This window comes from Rhinolophus sinicus, linkage group LG09, assembly GCF_036562045.2.
Source record: "Rhinolophus sinicus isolate RSC01 linkage group LG09, ASM3656204v1, whole genome shotgun sequence".
In the NCBI taxonomy this organism is placed as follows: Eukaryota; Metazoa; Chordata; class Mammalia; order Chiroptera; family Rhinolophidae; genus Rhinolophus; species Rhinolophus sinicus.
In genome coordinates this window covers 7,864,736-7,883,948 of record NC_133758.1, presented here as the reverse complement: position 1 = coordinate 7,883,948, position 19,213 = coordinate 7,864,736, and the positions used below count along the sequence as shown (strand labels likewise).

At 31.7% G+C, this 19,213-nt stretch overlaps 1 protein-coding gene across 3 annotated transcripts in view; it reads right to left on the bottom strand.

Annotated features, from left to right (window-relative positions):
• The window catches only part of CDH19 (cadherin 19), a 50,731-nt gene that overhangs the window by 10,604 nt on the left and 20,914 nt on the right, over nt 1-19,213 (bottom strand). For all 3 annotated transcript variants that reach the window (XM_019729359.2, XM_019729360.2, XM_074339863.1), the window contains exons 4-8: nt 13,976-14,095; nt 10,811-10,975; nt 8,062-8,246; nt 7,242-7,495; nt 4,912-5,033 (exon numbers count right to left, since the gene is read on the bottom strand). In XM_019729359.2, the coding sequence (XP_019584918.2) occupies nt 4,912-5,033; nt 7,242-7,495; nt 8,062-8,246; nt 10,811-10,975; nt 13,976-14,095 (846 nt within the window). The remainder of the gene's footprint in view (nt 1-4,911; nt 5,034-7,241; nt 7,496-8,061; nt 8,247-10,810; nt 10,976-13,975; nt 14,096-19,213) is intronic.

The following is a 19,213-nucleotide window of genomic DNA, read 5'->3' as shown; positions in this document are numbered from 1 at the left end:
CCAGTTTATAAAGTACAAATCTAACTGTACCTCACCTAGTACCAATGATCTCCTTAATGCATTTACCTCATCTTCCTGCATTTTCCCCACAAAGCCCTTGAGTCCCTCTCCTGCAGGGAGGCAGTAGAGGGGATATACTTTTGGCTTATGCCAGAATCTGTACTTAAAGAATTGCAATTCCTTTGATCCCAAATAAACACTTTTAGTTCAATTATTGGCACCTGGATTTTTAGGTTCACAGAAAACTACTTGGTCTAAAAGTTTTTCTTTTTTTTTTTTTTTAATTCTAAGAAAACTATTTTATAGCTTCAGGAGCGGATCAGCATGAATTGTATAATTCCTGTACTTAATAACATTCCTAAGCATTTATTTCTGAAATAGTGATTAACTTCTAAGGATTAAATTCTATGTAACAGAAATATATTCAGCTTATATTCAGTCTGCCTTTGACAAGCATTTGAAATGTTTCCGTCGACTGCAATTGAAAGCATCTTTTACTTATAAATTATTTATTACAGTACAATATTTTATAGTTCACAAAATGTTAAGTTTGAAATTGTATTAGTTACTTTTGTTTCAATTTATTAATTTCAACATTGATCTAATCACATTTAATGAAATTCTGTATCTAAATTTACATATCTACTTTTATTAAATCTCATGTTTTATTCCATTTTTCCCTCTGAATTCACTTTGAAGGCTTATTTACATGCTTTTCCTCAAGAGAATTAAAATATTTTTAAGTCCATTAATTTATTTTTTTAAATGTCACATGAATCTTGTTTTGCTGTCCTCAAATATAAAATTATAAGTGCAATAGAAACACATCATGACTTACTGTTTCAAGAGAAAATTCATTTTAAAAAAGAAAACCTATATGTTTTTAATGTACTTCAGCCCAATAGGACCACAATCTTTAAAATCTACTTGAAAATGTAATCATCTCTTGAACTCCCCTTAAACAACTATGGCATTACTAGCCACACATGTTGTCACGGACATACGCATGTGGATGAAGCAATAGCTTCAGAATGAGTTGGACACACCTCAGAGCAGAGTGATACATAATAAGCATCAAAGGGGAATTCACCTAACATAATGACAGAGATTACTGACTGGCTATGAGGAGGTCACCTGAACTGATTGAAAGCTTACATATGAGTCATTAATTGAAATAACTTTGTAGCTAAAGTCTATTGTCATGAAGGAGCAAAATGGGGGAAAATGACACCTGTCAAGATTATTATGCATATATAAGTCAGAAGACACTAAGTGACAGCACGACAATTTTTCATAGTCTCAGTAAGACATAGTGTGGCATAGGGTTAAGACATACACTTTACAATCAGATATCATTGATTGTAATTGGTCCCAAGCATCAGCACCTATGAGTTGGGCAAATAAATTTCAGAAGTTTCAGACATCTTCTGTGAAATAGGAATGACATTTTCCTTCAAATTGTTATTAATACTTTAAAATGCTATTATATGCACAGTTTTCCACAGCATATATATATATATGCTTTTATATTCACATATATGTACATATGACCTTTTATATTCAATAAAAGTAAAATATTTAACAAAATATAAATCCTCAAAACTCACCAACACTCATACCACCTTGCAAAATAGGCTTTTTACAAATAAACATATGAAAAAACATTTAAGAAGTGACAAAGCAAGGATTTTTTTTTTCTTCTGGTGAATCACAAATAATACTTAGTTTTTATTGTCATTGCTGTTATTGTTTGTTATTTTCTCCAACATATACACCATTATAATATCCATGATCTTTAGGATAAACCTACCTACGTAATAAGTAATCTTGTAAGCTATGAATGGAAACAGTTCCATTTCCTGAATAGTATATGTCTACAAACAGACACACACACAGACTTTAATGCTGTGAGTACGGTGAGGTCTGCTGATCAGCTGATAAGCAGCAGTACATCTAAAGAGCTAAAGTCTCCTCTCGTTACTCATGTTGTGCTGGTCACTAAATACAGGGAGTGCCAAAAACATATATACAAGTGGAAACATATACAAAACAAATGTACAAAAACATATATACAAGTGTTTCTGAAATGTACACAACACTTTGGTCAATGTTGCTCAAGCAGTAGTTCGCCGTAATTAGAAGTGTCTGGACACTGATGGTAACCACTTCGAGCACCTCTTGTAATTGCAGAAGTCAAACGTGACTTATATTCTACTTTTGTTATTGGTATACATTGAGTATTACAATTTTAATACACTTTTCCTTTCTTAAAATGTGTATACATTTTTTTTTGGTACCCTCTGTCTTTGGATATCACATTTGCACACAATATACAATGACATAATATTTATTACACCATATACTTTGTTTATGCTATATATGTAAATATACATACATACATTGTAATTTTTATGGAGAGCAGCTATCTTGCAACAAAAATATTTGGGCTGTTTTTCTTTCACTTTGTAATGCTATAATGTATTCCCACCATATTAAAAGAAGGCAACGGAATAAATACTTCAACCTTTCTCCAGAAATCATCCTGACATCCCTCTAATACAAAGTCATCAAGTAGCTAATGGGATCAGATATAATTAAATTAACTTGCAAAGTTTTCATACCATTTATTCATCATTTTTTTCTTATTCATTCATAAAAGATCAATGTTTGACATCGCAGAATACACATATTAAATTTTAAAGATTCTTATTTCTAATAACTCAAGTTTCAGTACTTGTAATTTAACAAAACAAAATGATATATTCTTATGAAACACCCCCTCCTTGAATATTAAATAAGCTTACGGTGGACAATTATATAAACTCAATAAAGTATGCTCCTTCAATAGCTGAAAGCCATTAAACTCTTAGCTGAAAGACTCTTTTTAGAGATGTCCAGTCTTCTTAAACTTATTTGAATTCCTTCTCTCAATATTTTTGTAAATAGTGACATTACAAATAATCTGTTCTCAGAAATGCCCAATATTACAAGCTTCTTGCTTTTAGAATAAACATCTTTGTGTTTTCTGACACCAAAATCCTTGACATTTCTTCTGTGGCAGCAGACGTTTATTTCCTTGTAACACTTGCTCCCCGTCCTTTATTGTTTAGTTCATGGGAAAATGCAAAGCCCAGACTCAGTCCTCCTGCAGGATTTCCATAGAGATATTTGATATATATATCTCTATCTATCTATCTATCTATCTATCTATCTATCTATCTATCTATCTATATCTATCTATCTATTTAGATAGATAGATATAGATATATAGATATCAGAAAGCATGTATTTAATATATACTAGAATATATATATATACATATACATATATATGTGTATATATATCTAACACATCTAGTATATAGACATCTAGTATATATTAAGACATCTAGTATATATTGAAGACATACACATATGTGTGCATATATATGTGTATATATACATGTGTACATATACACATATATGTATATGTGTGTGTGTATATATATATATATATTTATATATATTCTAGTATATATTAAAGACATGTTTTCCACTCCACCATTTCAATGGCCAACTGCTCAATAAGTGAGGAACAATATATATGTGCAAAGGCTTTCAAAAATCAAGCCAAGAAAGGAAACAAATTATTAAAACTTTATGCAAAATCAGGTATGAAAGGATGCATTCTAGAATATTTTGTATTTAAAATTTTAATCCTTTACTGTAGTATATTAAATCCATTGGCTACATGAGAGAATGATTTGAAAATCTTATATATGGTTATATCTGTTCCTTTGAACTTTAATTAAAATGATTAATTTAATACCTGATTAATTTATAATTTTGAAGGCACTATCCAAGTGATAAATCTGGATAATTTTATCTACTTTTTACAACCTGAAAATGGAATCATCTGCCTATTTCTGAAAAAAACAAACAAACTAAAAACAACACTGGTCTGGTCACTACTGATTATTGAAAATGCGATTATCAGCACAACAGACAACATTTTAATTTGAAAATGTACTAGCTTTTGTGATGCATAGACTCTCAATAAATGATTCTTGTTTGAATTCTTCATATAATTTCCCATAATTTCACTGAAATATGATTGTTTTTAAATTCCTAAGTTTTTAAAAAAACTGCCCTGAAATGTCACCGTCCCTAATGTCTAAGAATATTGCTAATATTTTATCCTAGCAATAGAACAAGACACAGGAATTCTGTGTTTGATGCCAGACCAGTCTCCTCGTGTATTGAGTCAATCTAACCTGATTATGGTAAAATGGTAGAATATTAGCAGTCAACTTTAAATTATTTTAAATTAAAACATTTAATTCCAAATCAATAGTTTTATTACTACTTGTATAGTAGTAAAACAATATGTAACATTAACTAATCAGTTCTCTAAATTAAAATATCTGCTCTAAGCAAGAGAGTCCTATGAAATAATTATCATATGTTTCTGAAATGTGCAAAAGAATTTCTTTTTTTCATTAAACTCAACTTCAAAAGGAACCCATATAGAATATTGTCGAGTTTGGGAAACATAACTTGCAAAATTTATATTCAATTGTTATACATTGATATAAAAATGTATCCATGAAAAATATTATAATGTTTTAGAAATACAGGGGATTTTTTGTTTTATTATTTATGTTTTTTCCATGATTTATTTCTTGCATTAATCATTACATATTGTTTTTAAAAAGTTAAAGGTATTTAGTAGTAAGTATATTAATAAGCTGTAATAGAAATGAGCAGATATTATTTTAAAATAATAAAATACATATGCATGCATTTACATAAAATATCATTTAACTCTAATCCCAACAATATTTTAAGCTCGTATTTGTCCCTATATTCAGAAATTACTGAATGGTTTAAAAAGTTTGGTGAACCAATGTGAAGTTCCCGAATGAGTACTTACATTCTTCTGTGGCTGTAATACTTAGGTTGTGCCAAGCACTAATCTCTCTGTCAAGGGGGTTAGTTGTGATGATTGTGCCATTCTCATCAATATGGAACACTTTGCTTCTGGTAATAGAATACCTGCACCAAAAAAAAAAAATTCTTAATTTTATTTTTTCTATGTATAACACTGATACATCACAGCCTTTGAAAACAATGACAGATGATTAAATGCATGATCCATATAGCTAATTTAATGCTGAACAACTTTCAAAAAAGCACACTCCTATATTGAAGATTCAACTCAGTGGAGCTAGTAAAGAAAAAAATAAAATAAAATAAAAAAACTAAAACGGCCTCAAATTTAAGTTGATGCAAGAGAAATCTAAACACATGTGACTCATTCTCATTCCCAAGAAAGAATTTTAATAACTGAATAACTTGGTTAAAAAGAAATGGTAAAGTGTCATTTGTAAAATGAATAAAAGTGCAAATAAATGGAGATAAAAACTAATACTTGAGAACCTGTTTTTTTTTTTTTTTTTTTTTTTTATTATTTCATTTGAAGCGACATAAAACATCATTGGACTAGATGCTCTGAGTCTCTTTCCTGCACCACATAGAGGTTTGCTAAATGTGTGCATCATATTATAATTCATTGATTGCTAATGATTGAAATATGCTTGTTTTTGTTTGTGTAAAGGAAACAATTCGATACTATTTAATAAAGTATATACTTAATATATATACTTTATATCTATATCTATATCTATCTATCCCTCTGCTATCTATCTCTCTATCTACCTGTCTATATATCCCAAAAGTAAGGAAAACAGATCAAATGCGCTGTTAGATCATTCATGGAAAGAAGTCAGATAATAAAAGTCTCTCATGCAAAAGCCTGGAAAATGATCTCCCGCCCCACAATGAAAGAAGCCTTTGAAGTAGCCAGCATGTCTTATCTTCTTGCAAATGATTAATAATAAAAAATAAAGAAGAGTAATAACTAGGGTTCAGTGATGGCTTCTCATTGCAGGGATGTTCTGGAAGGCTCTGGTGAGACATCTGTGAGGTTTCCCACAATTATGTGACAAAAGATGAGACTATTTTAAACTTGAATTGACAGGCCTCTAAAAATATCACTAATTTGTAGCTTGGTGCTCTGGGGACAATTAAAATAGAAATTACAAAGAATTAAACTATGGAGGAATTCAGTTTTAACTGTACTCATTTTTAAACTTTTATAAGCAATTTACTTACAAATCCAAAAGTGGTCATATTTCCTACTTAAGTGATTTCTTGACAAAAAGAAACAGTAGTTTAACAGTTAATATTTTGTATTAAACTTCTAGAATCGCTTACTTATCACAGTGTCTTTAAAAATTTTGTATTCATTATATTCTAAAAAGAACAATAAATAGGTTAATAGACATACTTTAAAACTCTAAACAATTGATTTACTGGGTTATAATTATATACATATATCACATATACACTTATATTTATTATTAAAATGACTATAACTAAATAAGAAATATATATATGTATTATACATATAATACATATTATATGTATATATCAGGAAGCAGTATTTTATGGTTAAGAATTAACAGTGGAAAAGTGCGAGTATTCTTCTGTGTCAAAAATTTAAAGAAGCTCCTTCTTTTGTATCTGTAGCCCCTCTTTGTACAGAAGAGCCAGCATCTTAATAAACACATGGAGGTTTGTGTAATTCTCTGAACTCGGAAGTGTAGAAAATAGATGAGTAAGGGAAGGTAATTGGGAAATAAATGAACAGATTTTGTTTTTATATCTAACCAGACCAATAATTTGAATATTTAAAGACAGAAGAAAATATAGTACATGAGTCTAATAGACTAGTTTAATAGTGGCAATTATTGTTTCATTTTATCAGAGAAATTTATTTCTAAACAATTAGACTTATTTTCACTCCTTTAAGTGGTATCCTATAAAAAGCTTTCTCAATTGTTGAACACCATTTTAATTAAAGAATAATTCAATGAACCACATTTTGACCAGCTTTGTTACTTCTCTGACTTGGCATAATCAAGGTGTTTTTTTCCTTCACCTCCTTACCCCAATTAATAGTCGGTTGCATTGCATTTTAGTTAGTGGTTACCTAGTTCTTGGACATTTGCAATTGCTTATTTCACTGCTTTGTAACCAATGGGGAGGCTCCCTATTTTAACTTGTCTAAATTGTTGCAAATTTGATACATGCCATATAAAGAAATATAGATATATTGTAGTTACACTTGCTTGAAATTTTATATGAAAATTGATTGGGGTCCATCCATTCATTCCTGCAAAGCTGGCCTTCCAGACATACCAGATAGGAGATTTCCTCTGATCTGGATCTGTGGCAGAAACCACGCCCACCAAAGAACCATGGGGGTGTCCTTCAAAGATTTCAAATACGTAATACGGGAGGAGGAAGACGGGAGGTTCGTCGTCGTCTTCCACCTGGACCTTAATCATGGTGGTGGAGGCTTCAGCGTGGTATTTCCTGAGTTGCTCATCAACATGGCGGTTTTGAACTCTTGCTCGAATACGATACTGGTTCTGGTGCTCAAAATCCACTCTCTGCAAAGAAATACAGTGTGCACAGAAGACATGGCGTCAGTAACCCAAGGCACTCCTTAGAAAGAGGACGTTTCAGTTGTCAAATTATCTGTTTCAGTTAGGTTTTCCTTTTTATGTAGTGGGATTCCTTTGATACTGGCATTAAGCAGCACAGCAAATCCCTATGTGTATTTTGCTATTTGTGTGTATTATAAAAGGTTTGGAGATAATAACTATATTTTTTAATTTCAGTTTAAAATGATACTTTTCTGGGCAAAAGTATCTTATGAAAGTATCATAAGTATCACTAATCATATGAATTAATTTCTTGTCATTTAAGATCTTTTCAAAAAGCCAGTCCTCTATTTGAAATCTTTTTTAAAAATACTGTTCAAACATATAATTCAAGAAGCTCTGCAATAACTATCTCTCATCTCTAAACTCTTTGTTTCCCTAAACCATAAATGACAAGTTCTCATGTCAATTGCTTAATGAAGCAAAAACTAACTGGCTACACAAAATAACTGTATGTATTTCTGATTTGATTTTGCATTATTTTGCAAAACAAATAATTTTAATATATTTGCCTTTTTTAATATAACTATTCCTTCTTGGTTCTCATTATTAGTAATGATGTCAAATGTTTGTGAATCATCTTCTTCAATGCTGTAATCCATTTCTGCATTCTCTCCAATGTCTTTATCATATGCCTTGATTCTTCCTATAGAAGTGCCAGTGGGTGCAGATTCAGAGACAGTCATTCGGTATAAACCTTTAAAAACAAAATTCAAGATACGTTGCATAAATAATTAAGAGCCCCCTATTAGAGCACACTTTATGAGTTGTAGGAAAAATCCATACCCACCCTTTCCACCAGGTACTTGTTCTAAATCTATCTCTGTATATATTACGTATATATCTATATCATCAATTTATCTATCTATCTATAATATTATCTATTATTATATAGTTATATATTACATAAATATGTAATATATAACTATATATACATATATAACATATATGTATAGAAAGAGAGAGAGAAAGAGAGAGAGAAAGAGAGAGAGACAGAGAGAGACAGAGAGAAACAGAGAGAGACAGAGAGGTCAAAGGGTAGAATGCTAGTACATGAGGGCTGGGAGGTAATGGGGCAGGGCTGGATGACAGCAAATCATTTAGAACCATGTATGTTATACTTAGGCCTTTGACTTTTTCTCTCAGTGATATGGTAAGAGGTTTAAGTGATATGATCTGATTTTAACATTAACAAGATCACTAAAGATATGTTGGAAATAGATCAAGGGAGAACAATGATGGAAGCAGAGAGACTAGAAGAGAGCCTATTGCAATAATAGAAGCAAATTAAGAGGGTAGCATGATCCAAGGTTGTAGAATGAAGTTGGTGAGAAATGTTCAGATTATGGATATTTTTAAAAGGCCCAACCAACAGAATCTGCAGATTCTGAATTTTGGATATGAGAGAAAGAACAGAGGGAAAGGTGACCTTAAACCTTTAAATATAATGATTTTCTATTATCAGGAAGGGTGTGTGTGTGTGCGTGTGTGTGTGTTTGCTCATAGAATATAGAAAATCAGGAACTAGCAGGAATTGTGCATAACTAATTAGTAATCCAGTCTGGATTAGAATTAGAAATTGGAATTGACTTTGATTTGGCCTAGTGCCACCTGAGTAGATTGCTTGAACTGAATTGAATTGAATTGAATTAAACTGAGATTATTGACATGAACAGTATAAAACCTGGATTTGTTTGTGAGAAGCGAACATCTGTAGGAAGAGGAGGTTTAGAAGAAGGGGAAGGCAGGATCGGGAACACAATTAATTGTATGTTAAGTTTTAAGTGTATGTGATACATATATAAATGAATATATTGGGTAGAGAGTTATATATACATGTGTGGAGTTCTTGGGAGAGGTTCAGACTGGAAGCATATATTTGTAAACTTTCAGCACCAAGGAGGTATTTAAAGTCATATGGCTCGATAAGAACACCAAAGAGTCCAGGTAGAAGAAAAAAAGTCTTGATACCAGAAATATGCCAATGAGAAGGAAAGAAGACTGAAATAAAGTGACCAGTGAAATAGCAGAAAAAGCAGATGAGAAAGGCACATTGGATGAGAGCACAGAAATAAAAATTCAGATTTCTAATATTTCTAGAAAAGTTAGAGATTTAATGACTCTGCAGCTGGCACAAACTGACTGAATGGAATAGTGTCTGCATCATTTAGGAGTGTGTGTGTGTGTGTGTGTGTGTGTGTGTGTGTGTGTGAGATCTACTTCTTTCTTTAATCCATGTGTATCAAATTTTCCTTCTCTCATGATAATTGTCCATGATTTCCAGAAATGCTTGCAGATGTGTTTCTGTAGCTAAGACAGAAGCCCCTGAAAAATAAACTCCTTAGAAAAAAAAAACTACTCCTAGGAATTTAATAAGAAATTCCTTCTGAAGCATACCATGTGCTTTAACTTGTACTTACTACTTAAATTTTCAGAGCAGGTGTGATCTATCCTTGCTACAAAAAATAAAATAAACTAGATTCATTTTAAATCATTACTTGTAGTAGGTAGAAGAATGATCTCAAAAGATATCTGTGTCCTAGTATCCCAGAACACATGTATATGTTACTAAAATGGCAAAAGGGAATTAAGGTTGCAGGTGGAATTAAGATTGCTACTCAGCTGACATTGAAGTGTGGAGATTGTCTATCCAAGTGGGCCCATCTAGTCACATGGGTGGTCAAAAGTGGAAGAAGAGGCAAAAATATGGGTCAGAGAGATGGCAGTGAGAAAAGGTTATGATGTCCTTTATTGCTTCGGAGATGTGTGGGTTATGTACGAGTATGAGAGCCAGAAGAGGCCTCTAGGGTCTAACCATGTCCCCCAGTTCATAGCCATCAAGGAAACAGAGACCTTCAACCTACAAACACAATCAAGTAAGTTCAGCCAACACCCAGATCTAGGGAAATGGATTCTCCCCTAGAGTCCACAGAAAGGAATGCAGCCCTGCAGACACACTAGCATGACCTTGCTTGGTCTGCTGACACCGGCACAGAGTTCTTTCAGAGGACTAAATTTGTGTTAAGGCATGAAGATTGTGGTGATTTGTTACAGAAGCAATTAAAAAACAACACTTTATTTTTTCACTGGTATTTGACTTTTCACCCTAGTGAAAATAATCACACCTTAGAAAAATTGACAGATTTATTTTACATAATTTTAGTACTGCTGTAGTGCTTTAAGAATGCAAACTAACATATGCACACATTTGAAATACTCGGAATTATGTTATACTAAACATTCGAGATGCTTTCTACTTACTTTCTTTAAATACAGGTTTATTGTCATTAACATCAGAAAGTTTAATTAATACACTCGTTGTTCCAGACAGTGCTCCAGGAAGACCGATCATGTCTTTGGCTTGAATAATTACCCAATACTCGTCCTGGAGTTCTCGATCCATCTGAGAAGATATTCTTATGACACCTTTAAAAATGTGGTAACTCCAGTTATTATTTCATTATTAAGCACGGCATGCTCTCAGTTAATTTCTTAAGAATTCAACCCTATAATCATTCTTTTGACACATTTTGAACTACTACAAGATTCCAGACACTGCTCTAGAGAGAAAAAAAAAGTATAATAATAGTGAATTAAACAACAACTCTGCCTAGAATTTAGTGTGTCATCACAAAATTAAGGACACGACTAGACCCTTAATAAAATACCATGTTAAGATAACCCACGGGTACAGATTGCAAATGCCTTATTTTTGCCTCAATCTATTTTCTGCTGTCTTCTCTAACATATCATTAGTGTGCTACAATTAACTTTCCCCTTAACTTCGAAGAAGGTAGTTCATTATGGGTAAATGTGTAAATTACAATACCAACTTTACGCAAAATATATTGTCCACCTGAGATGTCTATTTTGCGTATTTTGAGTCATGATATACAAACAAGGTTAGTTTTTTACCTACAGTTATTCATAATGTAGCAATTAAATACACATATACATAGATATTTAAACTCAAGATGAACAATGACAAATATGGTAATACATGCTCACTTTCTGTAAAAGCGTTTAGTTAAAAAATTATTCATCACTAAAAAACAAAGAAAAACAGACAACAACAAAAACCTAGGAAAATTTTCAGACGGTTCATAGGACAGGGGGATGCAGTCCTAAAGATTTGGGGAACACATAACAAAAACATACGAAAGAGAATGTCCAACTCTCAAATGTGTCCAGGAAAAAGTGTTTATGTAAAAAATTGTGATATCAGTAAAACAAAATGGATAAATTGGACCACATTGTGAAAAGATTTTAACTGAGGACTAGAGTGTTTCACAATTATAATTTATTGCATTAATCAGTATGGAAACAATTGAATACGTTAAACAGATGCTGGTAGTATTTCCCTATGTGTGACTCAAGAGGGAAATGTGCTTCATATTAGCAAATGAGAACAGTATTGGAGCTTTCGGAATGATACATCCAAAGGTATAGAGATCAGTCAAGTAGAGAGTAGGGGAAACATATAGGCCTTAGCTCCTCATGGGTATGGGCTTCCATAAAATCTACTTACATTATTTACAACTTTTCCTCTCACATTCAGACTGAACAAAGGAGATATAGAGGGTGCCAAAAAAAATGTATACACATTTTAAGAAAGGAAAAAAACTGCATTAAAATCGTAATAATATATACTGATAACCAAAACTGAATACAAGTCATGTGTATACATTTTGTTGGCACCCTCTGTATATTCCTAGATCCTCTTATACACTCCAAACTTACCACTTCAGTGTTCTGGATTTTAAAAAGCAGTGAGAGTTGGGGGGGGAAAGACAGTGCTAAAAATTGTCAGGGAGATCCAATATGGCCCACTAAGTGTCTGTTCCTTAGATACCCCACTTTTCTACCATCCTCGTTTTTGCTTTTCCACACTGACCTCTAGTTAAAGAGCTTCAATGCTCTCCCATGCAGGAATTTCTCATACACCCTTCCCATAACCTGGAATGCTCTTCCATTCTCTCTTCACATTGGCTACAAGCTCAGTTTTCCTTTCTGGTGTCTGTGTATTCTACCTTGACCATGCACTCTGAAGTAGTCCTTTCTTTCTTTCTCTCAGGGAACCTTGTCTGTTTCACTCAATAATACTCACAAAATGAGTATATGAGTATGTATTCATTAATATTTGATGTTGAATATATATTTATAAGTTCCAAGAGAAAAGAGTTCATGTTTTTGTTGTTGTTTTTGTTATTATTATTTTTTTTTAAAACTTGCAATGTGCTAACACTGTAAACTTAGTATGTTGTACAAAGTCTGTTACATAATCAACTATTCTTAACCAAGATTGCATGAGGGAATTAATTAAAACCTACTGTCTAAAGGAATCCATTGCGTGCATTAAAATAGCTTTTGTCCTGTGCATCCAGAATAATAGAAGCTAGGTACCATCCTTGGAAGAATTAACAATATAGTCATTCAAGTCATATTTTTCAGAATCTGATTCTCTCAGGAAACCATGATTGAGAAGGCTGAGACACTTAATATTTGCAAAATGAATGAATCAATAAGAAATGTTTAAAAGTCCAACAAAATGCTCTATTCTTTTAAGCTTTCATGTCACCAAGATGAAAATAATAATTTGCTTCATGAGCAAGCATAGAATTTCCCTTCTTTGGACATTTGCCACATTCTTAATGGCTAGGTAAGTACTTAGGTGGGTTTTCTTTTTCCACTTATAGAGTCTATGAGCTCTTAAAGTCGGGATTTATATGGGCTTAATCTTTGTTTTGAACATGGCAATCAATATTTGTACAATGAATTAGTGTCATATAATTCTTATGTATTCAATTGACACATTTAAAATAAGAGAAAAATGTGTGTCCTACTTATTTTATAAAGTATTGATTAATGAAAATTGTAGAAGCAAGTTTAGAAAATTCAATTTTTTTTGCCTAAAAAATACATCAAATACACAACTACATTTTTTTGAAAGTGAATATCTCATACAAGTGCCTATACTGAGCCATCAATTCTTGCTTAATCTCAGTCATTTTGTTTGGGTGTGCAGGTGTATCTCCTTGTATTTAGTTAGTATTTCAGTGATGATTAATGAGGAGAACATTTTTAATATGCTTTTGTATGTGAACTTTCACTCAATTGCTTTGAAATGTATTTTCCCCATATTTTTTTATTGGGTTGCCTCTCTTTTTCTAATTAATTTGTAAGAATCTTTACCTATGTTTTATTCCCCATCCACAAACTATTTGTGGTGTGTAAAATTCCATCTTTCAATCTTAGAAAACTCAGCTAAAAGACTAAAAATAATTAAGTATTTAACATTGAATCCCATTTATTTATTTATATAACGCCAGGTCTGCTGTACAACATGTTTGTAAGCTGAGAATTTTTGCTCTCACATTCGCCTACTTAGAATCAGGTTGAATTGCACTTGGTTTCGTTCTGAAATACCTGTTGTTGGTTCAATGGAGAAATATGGTTGGCCTTGCAGTAAGCTGTACAGAAGACGGGCATTATTGCCACTTGAAGGGTCATCAGCATCACGTGCTGTCACCTGGATGACGAATGTTCCTGAATAAAGAAGAAATAGTTGTGAGAAATTAAGAGTGTGTACTGATTGAACAAAGAATTCAGTTCTGTAAAGCATTCTTTCTTCAGCAAGTAGAATGATGACATACAATGGAAGACTAGCCTACCTCGTTCTAAATTAGACAACTATGTAATATCTTTCTGTATAGACAAGAGACTATAACTTCATACGAAATAGCTCTAATTCCCATTTGCAATTTAGACTTTTAAACATGTAGATCTATGACATAATGAAATGAAACTATTAAACCATGCATTACTATGTGTAATTCAGGATTTTTCAAAGGTGTGTTATTAGCTGAGGAATCAAAAATTAATTGGAAACACTTTTCTTCAAAAACCATATTGTGAGTACCCCCTCAAATTGCAGAATGTTGATAAAATATTAATAAAGATTATTTAAATGAGCTTGAAATAGTATCAAGTTGAGCATGGGCATAACTATTTTGTCCTGTTTAATTCCCTTCTGAAAATACCTACTGTTTAAAGATTGTTTCTCTTTTAAGTGCAAAACAAAATCTACCAGATACTGATAAGGTAAGCATTCTCAGAATTCAGTAACAATCAATAAACAAGCACTTGACAATTAAAGTTAATGCTCAAATTAAAAATATTTCTTTAAAAATATTAAGCTTTTGAATTATCTTTATGGACTCTAGCATTATGGGTCTTGTTGAAAATCTGCACTTATTAAAACAGGACGTTCTATTTCAATTAACAATAGCAACATAAATGGCACAAAATCGAATAGCCGTTGTGATTTTCTTTACCACTAGCATCGTGAATTATTTCATTACAATCTAATGTTATAAACCGAGATACTCTAATAGGGAGCTCTTTGATTCTTCAGTAATAAAAATTTTGATTTGGGGAGATATTGATCAAAGGATATAAACTTTCAGTAAGAAGATGAGTAAGTTCTGGAGAGCTAATGCACAACACAGTGATTATAGTCAAATATATTGTATTATGAACTATTGTATTATGAACTTCAAAGTTTTTAAGAGACTAGATCTTAAAGGTCTTAGCACAGAAAAGAAATGATAATTATGTGACATGATGGAGATGCTTAGCTAATGGTATGGCGGTAATCATATGGCAATATGTAAATTTATCTAATTAACACATTGTATACCTTAAACTTACACATGTGGTATGCAAATTATCTTAATTAATTAATTAGTTAATTAATTAATATAGCCCTGCAGTCATTGTGAAGAGTTATTCCAAGAAAAGCCTTCTTAAGGACCTCTGTTCAATCAGTTTGTAGTAGGCTAGACATTCTTTTAACTGCTTTTCTGAGTACACATCCATTTACTTCCCCTCAATTCACCCTTATGTCTCCTTTTCATTTCTTTCCATAAAGGTTTCCCATCACTAGTTTCCAAAACTAGACTCTGTATTTAGCTTCAGAAATTATAGTCAAAATCATTGTGTGGTTAGTTGTTGGATTAAAAGGAATTCTTAGTATTAAAACTTCAGACTTTCTAATACACATACACCCCTTGGAAGAAGGTACAAGTAAAAAGCAGGTATCCTCCAAATTCACTCTGGTTTATTGTAATATACATACCAATGATATTTAAAAATAATAAAACATCAGGGACAAATGCTCCCAGGACAAGATGCCAGAAATAAAACAGGGTTAAGCAGGGCTGCTGTGGGTGCAACTAGAGATCGGAACACCCTACGTTAGAACAACTGTGACAATGCACAATGACACCCAGGATTATCTGTGAAAAAAAGCAGCAATACCTCAATTATGTGTATGTTGAATTGCCTCACTCTTAATCCCTATGATTCCACCATTAAAACACCATCCTGTAATCAGAATTGGGTAATTGATGGAAACTTTTAAAATTTTAAATTGGCTAGATCCTTGAAATTTAGTTAGCAAGCAAAGCAAACCAGAAAGTGGGAAAAACCTTCACTTGAGAACTGAAGGGTCCAAATATAGGTGCACGTCTCTGAGTTGAGTCACTCTAGCTTGGTCGGAGATGGCCATATTGTTTGTAAGTGCAATTAAGTGCACTTGCTGTCTAAAGAGCCTCTTAAACCTATTTGTATCTATTCTGTTAAGTGAACAAAAATATTCTCTTAGAATCATATTTTTATAAGATAATTTATTGGCTTACTTGTTCCAATAATAAACAAATATAATATCCAATCTAATAATTCTGGGTTCTATTAGTACATTGATAGTTAATATCATTTGCCTATATTATCCTTGAGAGTCTTTTACATAAATGCAAATTTAAAATCAGTTTTGTCTGTTTAGCCAGCTTCTGAAACTTTAAAGCTTTCTTTTTCAAAAGGCCTTTATGCCATTAAATTTAAGATATTTGACTGCATATTTTATGAGAGACATTGCATTGCAAAAATGTATTGTTATTCTGGTGATGCAAGATGTAAACTTGACGCAGGTGCTTTAGAGAAAAACCATAGTTTATTGTATCATAATCTGTATTTGCTGATATACTTTTTCATTTGTTATGACACAGATAGAATATTATAATAAAATAATGGTATATTAATATAAAGTATTCATTGCATATGAGAATTTACATATAAATTATGCTTTCTGTGACGTTAATGACTGCTAAAACTTATACAAATGCACACAATTTTTGAAGACTGAAAGCATTGTCGACAGCATCAACATAATTTTGCAACACATTAGACCTGTTTGCCCATTAAGAGTAAAACATAATGTAAAAATAATGTCCTTCTGTCGATGTTGATTTATATGGATTTTAGCGTTAACCAGAGTATCACAGAGGACTGATGATTCTCATCCAAATGTTGTTTAATATTAGTAACAAAATTGTATTAGATGATGTTTCATGTTTCACACAAAATGCTTTATCTTCCAGCGATTACATTTTTAGGTAAAAATGTAAAAGAGTGATAAATCTTGATAAGGAGACTAATTTAAATATCATATAAGAAATCCAGAAGTCAACAACCTGTGGCAATAATATTTTTTATGTAAAGTTTATATTTATTATAGAATACTAAATAAACAGTGTGCTAGCTATAGTTTAATACAGTATTTGAATGCCACGATTTGAACTGTAGATTTCAAAATAACTCATTTATTTTACTACGTAAAATTTTGTTTTAAACTCAGTGGTGAAAATATTAACAGGCTTTTCTTAGGATTAAGATATAAATTATCTAATAACAAAGCTATTTTTACATGTCATTTTAGTACAAGTATACTTTGATTAATCTGAAATGAATTTATTGAGAGGATGTTAACTTGTATAATGGTCAGATTCAAAGTAGCACAAATTTAAAAATATTACTTGGACCTACAGTCTGAATCTATGATTTTGGTAACAACAAAAACAGATATAAGATATTCAATGATCCAGTAAAAGTATAATTTTCAGAAATCAAATTCATGATGGAAATAATGGTTTATAACCAGTGCATCTGCTCACTCCTTCACATTGAAACTTATTTTATTTGTACAAGGATTATTGTTTGTTTACAAGCATTGATTGGCCTGTCCTTACTGTGTTTATATTTGAAATGCAATTACTTTACAACCTAGAACCTCCACATAAAACTCAAAAAACAGATATTGCCCCACTTGTCACCTGAAATGTGCAAAGTATTCTTCAAATATTTTTGTTTTATCATCCACAATCACCTGAAAATTCGGTCATCCTTATTATTCTTAGGTTGTAGTGTTGACACCTCTACTTTTAGTAATATGAGCAAATTTAAATGAAATAAATTGGGCTGCGATTAAGAAAGTAAACAATAATATATTCAAAGAGAGTACAAAGAGTAATCCATCACAATCTCCATCACTTTAAATTCACGTGTGCAAAAGAATGCTTCATAGACTCCAATTTTCATATTTGATGTATCTGAAGAAAGATTTTTATTTTTCTGAGAAATCTCTGCTATATATTAATGCTTATTACAATTTATGAAATAAAATATTGAAATTGTCTAAATCTGTATGTGTTTTACATAAATTGAGTTTATGTAAATTTATGTAAATTTATAATGGCTTTACACTATGACATATTTGTACCATATTGATACATATTTTTAAAGTGGATTTTCTTTTTAATTCCAGCTTTATTGAGATAATTGACATATAACATAAGTTTAAGGTATAAACATGATAATTGATACACACGTATATTGGGAAATGATAATCACAATAAGGTCAGTTAACACATCCAACACCTAACATGATCACAATTTTATATTTTGTGGTAAGAACAGTTAAGATCTACTCCCTTAGCAACTGTCAAGTAAATGATACAGTACTGCAAAAGTACTATATGTTGTATTCCTAGAACTTAATCACCTTGTAACTGTGTGACTCCTGGCCTATCAGATCTTGTATTTTGTATAGAAGAAAAATAACTTTGCAAATCCAGACTGACAAGTGGGAAAACATGATGTTTTATCTCAATTCGACTTGACAGTTCTAATGTGAAAGTAACTGCATTTCAAAAATAAATATAATTAGTAAAAGCCCATCATTATTTGTAAATAAATATTATTTGTTAAATAAGCAACATGTAGTTTGTAGTTTTCTTGGTGTTTCTCTTCTGATTATCCTCAAATGTAGATTCCTTTCAGTTGTCCAACGAAGTCTAAGCTCAATTACAGGTTGTAACACAGTCGTTGGTAGCAGACTCCAAGGCAAGACAAATATATTTAAGAAACACAACAGAGAATAAAATGTTTGCACTGACTGCTTTGTAAAACATAAAATAGGTGGTAGGGAATTTAGAAGTGAGAATAACACTTAAGAGCCTATTAAATGGCAATTTAATAGAAAGAAGATGAAGAATTAAAGATAGATTCAGGCAAAAGCATCCACATTATTTATTAATTAAATATGGAGGGAAACAGAGAAATCACATATAATAATATTAATTGGTTTCTTTGAAGCTAAGCTAATACTTGTAAGAACTTTTCAGAGGGGAGCTGTCTATAAAATGGTTGATAGAGTAATAGGTATATCCCACTATTTCCATATTAGATAACATTTGTGACAGCAGCTGACCATCATTCTGTTGACCCCTTCCTCCCCTGGACAGGTATAAAAAATGCTCATTGATTTTA